The 11212-nt window shown below is 32.3% G+C and overlaps 1 protein-coding gene across 1 annotated transcript in view; it reads left to right on the top strand.

Annotated features, from left to right (window-relative positions):
- The window catches only part of SamDC (S-adenosylmethionine decarboxylase), a 30829-nt gene continuing 19617 nt past the window's right edge, over positions 1 to 11212 (top strand). The window contains exons 1-2 of the mRNA XM_011506277.1: positions 1 to 426; positions 10681 to 10767. Of these exons, the coding sequence (XP_011504579.1) occupies positions 242 to 426; positions 10681 to 10767 (272 nt within the window). The 5' untranslated portion in view covers positions 1 to 241. The remainder of the gene's footprint in view (positions 427 to 10680; positions 10768 to 11212) is intronic.

The following is an 11212-nucleotide window of genomic DNA, read 5'->3' as shown; positions in this document are numbered from 1 at the left end:
GCAACAGAAGTAGCATCGCCACCACTACCATCATCATCATCATCATTATTATTATTGGCAATTGGAATAGTAGCAGCATCAATAGCACGTGCCTGTATGAACTTGTGGCACGAGTAGAAAATTTTTTAAAGAGTCATACGAGACAACCCCCATCGTCTATTTAAGCTTCGGTGGGTCAATCGGCCAGCGGCCGTCATCCTGGGAGCTTTACCTCGGGTCGTGGTGCGAGCCCCTGATCACCATGGCGGAGATAGTCACCGAACTGAATAGCCTGCCGTCGACGACGATGACAACGACGGCCACGATTCCCGACAACGACGGCGCCGAGAGCGTACAATTCTTCGAGGGTGTGGAAAAGCTCCTCGAGATCTGGTTCACGAGCAGCGATGGCAAGGACAGGCAACGAGACCTCAGGCAGATACCCCGGTAAGCACGTTCGCTCGACTTATTATCGTCACATCGCGCACCTTTTCGTCCCTCTCATCATCCTTCATCGCACATCGCTTCCTCGCGGTCCTCGAGGTTCCCGAGCTCTCCGAGCTTCATAAAATCGTCGTTTGACATCGATTCACGGTGCTCGAGTTTGTTCTCACCTGTCCCATCTTCTTCGATCCTCCTTGTACACGACCATCCGTCTTACTTGAGGGTTCGTCGACAACCGACCAACCGACCAACCGACCGACCGACCGACCGACCGACCGACCGACCGACCGACCGACCGACCGACCAACCAACCAACGGACTAACGGACCAACCAAACCAACCAAACCAACCAAACCAACCAAACCAACCAAACCAACCAAACCAACCAAACTGACCGACCCAACCGACCCGACCTCCATTTATTCCTCTCGGCCAATAAAAACAACAGTCAGCTTATCGAGTTGCTCCTTCGACGTGGGCTTGCGTCAAGAGGATAATGGGCGACGAAAGGGGAGGAAAAACGGAGTACGAGCGAGCAAGGGTTGATGGAGGAATTGGAATTTTTATTGGGTGTGTCGACGACGTGTTTGCACGCAATTACTTGGCTAAGTCGTTGTATGTGCCAAGCCAGTGATAAGAGTTCAGAGATAAGCTGGAATAGCCGGCTAAAGTATTATTGCTCTCCGAATAAAAATTGGTGAGCTCGCGTAAGGGAGGATCCACCCTGAAAGCATCAAAAGAATTTCCGTAACTCGTGTATCTCCAAAGATCAGGGGAGGGACGCGGAGCATTCGCAGGGGAGTTGGTCTTTCATTGCTGAGAAACGCTACGACTTGCATTGAAAAAACGTTCGGTAAAATCAAACACAAAAGTATATTGCCATTGTGTTTAACGAACGCTATTATTATTCGCCATTACAATCAAATTGTTGTAGACGTCTAATTGTCTAATCGGGAACATGACGACTTGCTCATAGTATCTCTTCGATCGAACGTCAAAGCGCACCAAGATAGATAGATCCCTTATATCGTTAAATCTTGTAAATATCCATACGTGCTCGACGAGGTCCTCGACGAGATTCCTCAAATGACGGGCTCGTTCCTTCCCTTTTTTCATTTTATTCTTTACGCTGACTAACGATACGGCAAAAGTCGACGTAGGGGAGATGCGCGAAATCCAAAGGGTGTCAAGGGGAGATATGACGGGCAGAGTCGCCGGGGATTGTCCCCTGTGATTTTCTCAGATCTAATGTAGGACTTTGCCGAGTGCGTGCTCCGTCGCTACATCCACCTACGCCTCGATCAAGGAAAACTGCGCATAAATCCCTTGGCTATTGCGCGTGTCTTCGATCTTCCCGCAGATTTCACGTATCGCATCGCGCGTATTCGTATTAGGTTCACCTTGCGTTTGCGCGACTCGCGAGTCTCGCTATTATAACGGAGACCGGCCGTTATTTTCCAAGGGCTCACGTTATTTCGGGCAATAATAGTCAGTTGAACTTAGGTCGGTTCTTTTAGCGCGATTATGCAAGTTGATGTTGTAACGGAACGAAACGTCTCGGGGCAGTTGCATAAACGAATCTATACGTGTAGATGAACGTACGCACGAACGATAGGACAAGTAATTGCGTAATTACGTAATTACGCGACGATGCATTGCACTTAGAGTCGCAGGCTTAGAGTGGGATGTTTTTTGTTTGTATTGTTTAAACAATGAACGGACTTTCACGGTCTGTAATTAATTAAAAGCGTCTTTTATTTGACGTATCGATTATTCGTTAATTGAAGAAAGATAGCCAACGCTTGCAAACAGAGAGCTCAACATCTGTGTAGAGTGAGATAAATGAACAACCCGGGAACATTTTATGGTCCTCTTATATCTACATAGCTTGTTTCGCTTCAATTTTGCGGTTAATCGAAATTCTCCGATACAAGTTTCAACTCAACTAATGTAAATGAGCAATTTTCTCCAAATGTCTTAGAATTTGTTATTTTATATGAATATGACACGAATATGACTATAATAATGTATGGCAAAAGTACTGGATATTAGTGGTTTTTTTCTTTTTTTTTTATTATTATTATCATTTTTTTTTTATCTCTTTGATTATTTTACACACTATTTAATAAGCCGATTAAAAAAATTTATTGGCATTTAACCAAAATGTAATATTACATTTAAAATGATTATCGTCGTTGAAATTGATATGTTACATCAAATTGTAATGGTTTTTTTTTTCTTTTATATATATATATATATATATATATATATATATTATTTCTACACAACAAAGTATAATTAATTATTTCAATCGATAACGGATTATTCTAATGTTGCTGGCAAATAATCATCTCGCACATTCCGTTTCACGCGACAGGCACCTAAATGTGTGAGAATTTCGTTTAATTAAAAAATTATATGAATTATTCGTTTAAATTTCTAATGTGGATATATTTTATTACATAATAATCGTTGGCTTTGTTGCTTATTAAATATAAATTTTTTTTTAGCTCGTTTTCACCATCTTGATTAACGTCAATTTAACGCGTAAATCACTGTGATGAAACGTATTTGCTTCTATTTGTTTGTATACTATTGAGAAAGTAATTTTAGCATATAATTTTAACAGTTTACTTTGCAAATAAAAATAGAACGTAATCATAAAGTAATTCGGCCGACTTAATATGATGTTAATTGTTTTGTTTAACGAAGAACGTAAATTGTGGACTGATTCGATGTTTAATTATGTGCGTGTGTGCGTATATATATATATAATCTCATAAATAGTTGAATTACTGATTTAAAAAGGAAATGAATCGACTAATTTTCCTACAATATTAACAATATTTTCTAACATTGTAATAAACAAAAAGAAAATATTCTAATAAATAATATTGCTTATTGTATAAGACTCTACTATTATTATTGTCGCTGTTATTATTATTATAATTACTAACTAATGATTATCTAAAAAATAGCGATAAAATAGTGGAAATAGTTAAATGTAATAAAGCAATCTTTTTTCTTTTTTCCTTTTGTTTATTGTGACCTTATATTTAGCAATGTCTTTAAATACATTAATGTATCTTTAATAATGCCAAAATAAGACGATAAATTAAATATGTACGCGCGCGCGTGTATATATGAATAATAGATGTATACAGAACTTTTAATTTCTATAAATAGGAAATTGTTAAATATTGTATTCTTCCTTCCATTTATTTATACCCTATAACAAACAAACAAACAAAAAACAAAAACAAAAAATCCCCAGTATAGTAATATAATATAAGTGTAATAATAATTTGTACAAAAATATTCGTTTTTAAATTTAAATTTAATCAAACTGAATATAGCATCGACGATTGAGGCTTTATTGATTATAAACTTAAGCTTTTAAAGAGCCCAATAAATATACAATACCGTCATTTAAATAACTTTAACAATTTTCATTTAAAAATTTCCTTGAATATCTCATGAAATAATCTTATACAGTCGAATGTGAATTAAGTAATGTAATGAATCCGTATATTACATCAATTGCATTATCAATTGAGATAATTTGAGTAATAATTTTTTCAACTAATCCTCGTACGAAATAAGAAAAAGTAAGAAAATACGATTGATATTACACTACTTTCATTAAGTATGTTGAATATTAATGTAGATTAATGTAGATTAATGTCGTTGCAGTTGGGTTTCATTGATTGTGACTTTGCTGGTGTGTGTCAAACACATATTGCCAATACAAACGCGGTTTCTATGAAATGCTTGTGATCACTTTTCCCGTTGCCTTTTCAATATATTCTAGAAGATTTAATCTATAATAAAAATTAATTTTCATTCGCCTCATTCCGAACGACGTTCTAATTATCAAAGACTTGTTTTCAATACATCCTTAAATATTATTTTGTGTTTGAAAGTTGTGATTCTGACTACTACCATTTTTAATAACCGTACTAGCCGTACTCGACGATCTTAATATTCAATAATAAAAATTGTACCAATATAATATTGAAAATATTAAATGCCGAGCGCGTTTTAAGATCATAAACATGACTTTTATTAGCTTCTGAAATAATAAATTTCGAGCCTCCATTCTCATATATTATAAACAATGAATTTTAATTAACTTTTAATGCTCTGGATTTATTAAATATATTGACTGCACTTTTTAATAAGAAAAAGAAATACTAATTATCAACCTCTCGCTTTTACCATAAATCTCTTTGGTTGGTCATGAATCAATTTCATATCTGTCTTAATTAAGTTTTAAGAATTAAACCTCCCCCCCCTACCCCCACCCCTACCCCACATCCCCAATTCCCTTCCCCTGCTCATCGCACCGGCCCGAATGTATGGCAATACTTGCCGACATCCACAATATCCGAATTAGTCAATAAAACAGTTTTTAATATAAGAATTTTGCATTAGTTGTTAATATAAATATTAGCCCAGCTAGAGCCACCTCACGCGCATCTCAGCCTCACTTTTTTTCTCTTTAAAAATTGTCGTACTATTCCATTAATTTTATGACAGTCCGTACGCTCGCAGTCATTGATTGTGATGCTGCGGTCGAGCATCGTTAAATTCGCAAATTACCGGGGGAATAACGGCGGCAGGGAACGTCATCCGCCAAGGAATTAAACGCAAGTATTTCAACGCTGAGGTGTCAACCGAGCTGGACATTAATTTAACTTTAAAGAGAAACAACACACACGCGCGCGCGCGCGCGCGCAACGTAGATCGATCGTCTCCGCCTTTCATTTTCGCACTTTCAAGGTTACTGGGAACACTTCCTTATGCGCCCCTCGCGTAACCCCCCTTTTCTAAGTTCGGTAAATATTTATTTACTTTTGAAATTGGAAACCGACGCTAATGACGCGCTTTACTTCATGTGCTCCAAGCTTTTCAGCGAGATTCTTTCTTCTTATTCATCCTATCCCCGAGCTCGTGCGCACTCTTGCGCTCCAAATAAACTAACCGACTGTCTGAGACTGCGGCAGTCTCTCGATCGTTCATTTAATACAGTTAACGATGACTTACATCGTTTGTTCATTGTAATTTTATTTCTAAAATGTATGGGCATTATATCTCAACAGCTTTCTCACCTGTTATTTATTTCTCTCTGCGCAATTTTCATCTTTTTTTTTTTTCATCAGCAAATTCTACCATATCACCTTTTAATATTAGTATGTATACGCATATGCATATGTATATGTATATGTATACGTATATGTATATGTATATGTATATGTATATGTATATACACACACGCGCATGCATTTATGTTTGCGAATTAAATTAAATTAAAAAAATAAGAAAAGAAAACAGTGTTTTAGTGTTCGCGCGTGCGCACGCTAGAAATTCAACACATTTGAATTTTTTCTTACGACATTAGAATAAATTAGAAATAAATAATGGCCCATATAAAGAATTATTATTAGCGTATTAGTTAATTAAATCTATAAAATTCAAATTTTCATGATATTTTATTCTCGACAGTTTCAAGCACAACGAGCATTATATTTACTATGATTTTTAAAATGTCATATTTTTAATTAACATAAAAACTCAAGATAATTCACGCTTATTCTATCAGCTAGTGTATTTATTGATAAACTATTTATTGAAATGCAATATTTAGACATTTTTTAATTATTCATAATATACAACATATATACTCGTTATATATAATAACAAAACATAAATATATAAACATTTTGTATGTACTTATCACATAGAAACATTTAGAATTTAATGCGTAGTTTCAACATGATATATAAAATAGTTTATACACTTTATATATATATATAATTTTCTTTATGGTTATAATTTAAAATTATATATTGAATTAATTTCATATATATATATATATATATATATATATATATATATATATATATAAATTTGTATAATAAAAAAAAATCGTCTATGTTGTTTAATGTATAATGCTCGTTGTTTTGAAAATAACAATAAAAATTTGATTGAATTAAGCAATGATATGATTTAGTTATTGAATTTATATTCTATGCATAACATTAGTTAATGTATCATTTGAAGGGAATATATTAAATCGATAAGTTGATAAAAAAAATTTGTACGTATGATCGTATTGAACTTCAACTACCAAGTTTCTTTTCGGGTTTCTAATTATTCAATTTCATTCGAATTTCATATGCCTTATTAGATTATCGTTGTTTAATTAACCAAATTGACTTGTCCTATATATATATATATATATATATATATTCTATTCAAATTGAATTATTATATTCGAATAAAAGTATTTGATAGATGTGAAATGCAAACTTATTAAATTTGAATGTTAGTTATTATGTAATATTATAATAATACATAATCAGATAGGTTATTCTTATGAACTACGTATTACGAATTATGCATTTTAAATTATATCTTTCATATGATGTAGAATTGTTTTTAAGGTCAATGTCATATTTTATAAATACTCGTTATTGTCATCCATTTTACTATATTAATAATGGTTTTAGATAGATAAAGCATCGATTCAATAGAGAACAAATATTATGAAAAGTAACGATATTAATCTTCGCAATTGAAATTACACTGTACAAGTACACACTACCTTACATAGGTTACAGAACCTTCGTATCATTTATTCGAAGTCTATATGAGACATACATTACATTCGATAACAGGAGCAGACAAGAAGACTGCCACATTAGTGTACATTAGCGAAGATAGCGATTTCGACATTTGCGCTGAGAAGTCTCATCGGTTGTTTATTATTCCCAAATGCTAATTGGGGAAATAATTATTTTTTATTGAAAACATTGTATACATATCTTAATGTGTTATTATAAAAAGGTTTTTTTTTTCCTCACATCTCCCCCCCCCCCATCCACCCCACGATGCAATAACGACGTCTCCAAAATCAGGTATATCATATAATAATGATGAAGCAACCCGATACCTTTATTTTGACAAGTATTTATGAGATACACATTTGACGCGAGTGAAGATTAAATACAAATCAAGACATCGGTTGTATTTAAAGACAATACTGTATGATCGCCTGACTATATGTTAAAATGTCATAATAGAAAACACTTGGTTAATAGATGACTTTGGTCATTTTATTGTGCCCATTTGTCATTTTCAACAATTTATTTTACAATTTTAACTACAAAATTCTATAATATTTCTTCGCAATAATAAGTAATGTAAGTTTGTATTTAATATGCGTGTGAAAATATTTAAATTATTTATTGTAAATTTTCAATACATACGAAAGCCATCCGAAATATTCTGATAAAATTCTACATAACCCGGAGGGTGGTTGCGTATTAATCTAAAAGCAGATTCACATTATTCGGATACGTTTTATTATAAATTTATAAATATTATATAATAGATGTATCATTTCTATTCTGACAAGTTAACGCATAACATTGATTTATAATCATTGAGTAGTTTAAAAATTACTAAATTAACGAAAGGTAATTGATAAAATGGAAATTAATATCAATAAGATTGAAAGTATTTCATTTTTATGAAATTATTATTGGATTGAATACTCGCGAGTAAATTGAACCAATAATGGATTGATGTTGTGTTACTTTTGCTCATATTCTTTGAAATGTAATTAGAAGTAAATATTACACGAGGATAGATTATTTTCTATTGCACAGTCTCGATTGGCTTTAATATTTATAACGTATCCGATTTTACCGATTTTACCGATCAAATGAAATATTAACAAAATAATATTTCTTCTATATGAAGGCTAAGAGAAATAGTAAATGTAGTAAATATTGAATTGAATTTACAAAATTATTTCATCTTACATTCATCGTTACTTTATACTTGATATTACATTTACATTAAATTTATTTATCAAATGTATTTATAAGTAAATGAAAGGGTATATATTATTTTGATTACGAGAGATGCCCCTTTAAATTATTTTATAAAACAAAAGGATAATATTAAAATATTATTAAATATTTAGTAGATAGCTCGTGGTTAAGAAGGTCAATTTATATAATATATAAGAATTTTTTAATTGCCGTATAAAATTAATAGCTTGGTATAATAATGATGTAATATTCTTGTAATCGTCGTTGTAATGAAAAATTATCTGTTCAATATCATTTTCAATTTCACTTACAAACATTTTCAAGCACCCATCTTTTTGAAAAAAAAAAAAAAAAAAAAAAAAAAAAAAAAAAAATCTACGATTAAGCCATTATTTAATTTACAAATAAGTCTCGAATAAATAATTAATATCGACAGTGTTTAATTATATGCTTGTAAATGAAGAAAATGATAAATGATGAAAGTACGTAGGCATGTTCGTTGGAAAGTAAATGAAACGTTATAATATTTTATTCATTTTGGGTGGGAATTGATCGTACAATATGAAATAAGAAATTTTCATGGTTCTATACGAGACAATTGTTGCAGTGCTTGAAAGAAATTCGAATTACCTTTTTTTTTATCAAATGTGTTGAATTATCAATTGTGCAACTTTCAGAAAATATCTTCTAACGCTATAATAATTTTATAATTTTCAATTTTTAATATTTTCTTTGTAAATGTCCTTATTAAATTGCAAAAGAGTTATTAAATAATAGCTTATGATTGCAAATACGCGACACTTATCGTCGAAGTAAATAACTTTAGTTGAAATATCCATCAGCTTCTAAATAAGTTCAAAAAATGAGAAATCGGCACTCGTTTTATAGAATAGTTGAGTTGGAATTATTAAGAAAAATGCTTATAGATTCTGAATTTTGCAATGTTATCGAAATGCTTTTCCCTCGATGACCCATGCCACATCCAACACCGATGGCTCTATAATCAATATGGCTCATAAGCTCTTTATCTTTATGTTTTAGACATGTGTATTATGCGTGTTAACTACATACATGTGCATAATATTCCTGTTGCGATATGTCATTTGTATGCGATATTCGGGGCTCTCTTGTGCTTTTTGATATCAAACATGAAATGAAACATAATTCTCTGGTATTATTATTAGCCGTCGCTATTTCACATCGAAATCATTATTGAAATTCAATTTATCGGAGCGCCTTGAGGAAATAAATTGTCGCAGAGATTTAAAGTATAGCTGAGAATTTAGATAAAATTGTGAGCAACTCAATCGTATCGATTTCTTATTAAGTTGTCGCGGTGGTTAAGTTATGATTATTTTTGACTTGCAAGGTCCGAAGACCGCAAGTTGAAAATATTTTCAAATTTGTAAACGACGAGAATTAAGAAATCCCGGGGTTACGCATACATAGGATTAATAATTACACTCGACATTTTCATTCTTCCGCTTATATAATAATTATAATTCAAATCATAAAGTAAAACTACAATGTCTAAAAATTCTGAAGAATTAGAAAAATAATAATATCTGCGAAATATGCATCGCAGTGGATGTACATGCTCAATGACAAATGTATGTCATTGGACAAAATCGTGCCACTACTTGTGCTTGTGTGTGTGCGCACGCTTGCGCTTGAGCTTGCGCGTGTGCGTGTCATTGGACAAAATCGTGCCACTACTTGTGCTTGTGTGTGTGCGCGCGCTTGCGCTTGAGCTTGCGCGTGTGCGTGTGCGTGCGCGTGCGCGTGTGCGTGTGCGTGTGCGTGAGTTTTAATCAAATTTAGAACGTTGTCTTTAACGTGAAGTACTTGAATATACATTCTAAATATACGAAATCAATATGCGGTGGGAGGAATATATTATAAATTCGAATGTATTTAATTGAAATCCAATCGATACAATAATCTACGTACATTTTATTTTGGCTCATATTGTCCTTAATTGATATTGAATTTATTATAAACTACGGTGATATATTAGCGCCTTATTGGTGTATTAAAACGTATAATTTTAAGAGGTGAATATGTGAAAATTTCATCGATTTACATCTTAAAATGTTAAATTTTTCATTTAATAATTTTATTTTTATATTGAGTGTAGATTGACATTACGTAGTTCAAATCATAGACGTAATGATCTAAATTATAAAAATTATGATATAATATAATGAATATAATGATCTAAATTATACAAAAAAATAAAGCTATCTACCAAAAATGCTATCAATGATGTTTTTCCCCCTTATTACGAATACTTATTTAATTCTATATCATTAATATTAATTTAAATTATTGCAAACTATAGGTTGACTTATATTGAAAGTATGTAAATTATCATTAAGCTGAATTGTTATATAAAAATCCAATTTTTTCATTACAGGCAAAAGTGGGAGTCCCTTTTGAAGATCGTGCGCTGTGAAATTATTAGTTTTTGCCGAAACGACGTGATTGACGCCTACGTTCTCAGGTAATACCACATTTAACCAGTTTCCCTCTATGTGCATATCTAATATACTTTCAAAAAAAAAAAATAAATAAAAAAAAAAAAAAAAAAAAAAATAAATAAATAAATAAATAAATAACTAATAATAAAAACAGAACAGCATTTACATAATAAAGCAGAGAGAGAGAGAGAGAGAGAGAGAGAGAGAGAGAGAGATACGGGAACATTTCACTGTTGTTATGAATGCAGGTTAAAAGCGCTATTAACAAATTTACGTTTTCCGATAATACGTTCATCTAATTGATATTATTTTCGCATGCCGCCCTTCGTTTTTAAAGCTTGTTAAAATTATTTCATTTAATGCGCGTCGTTATTTATTGCCGCTGTTTATACATGTCTACATGTGATAGTATTCCGTTAAGCCGTCCAACTTTACATCAGTGCTTGGCGCGTCGCTTACAGTTTCACC

This window comes from Ceratosolen solmsi, unplaced genomic scaffold (assembly GCF_000503995.2).
Source record: "Ceratosolen solmsi marchali unplaced genomic scaffold, CerSol_1.0 scaffold7, whole genome shotgun sequence".
Taxonomy (NCBI): domain Eukaryota; kingdom Metazoa; phylum Arthropoda; class Insecta; order Hymenoptera; family Agaonidae; genus Ceratosolen; species Ceratosolen solmsi.
Note: the sequence above shows the minus strand (reverse complement) of the source record. Positions and strands in the feature narration are given on the sequence as shown.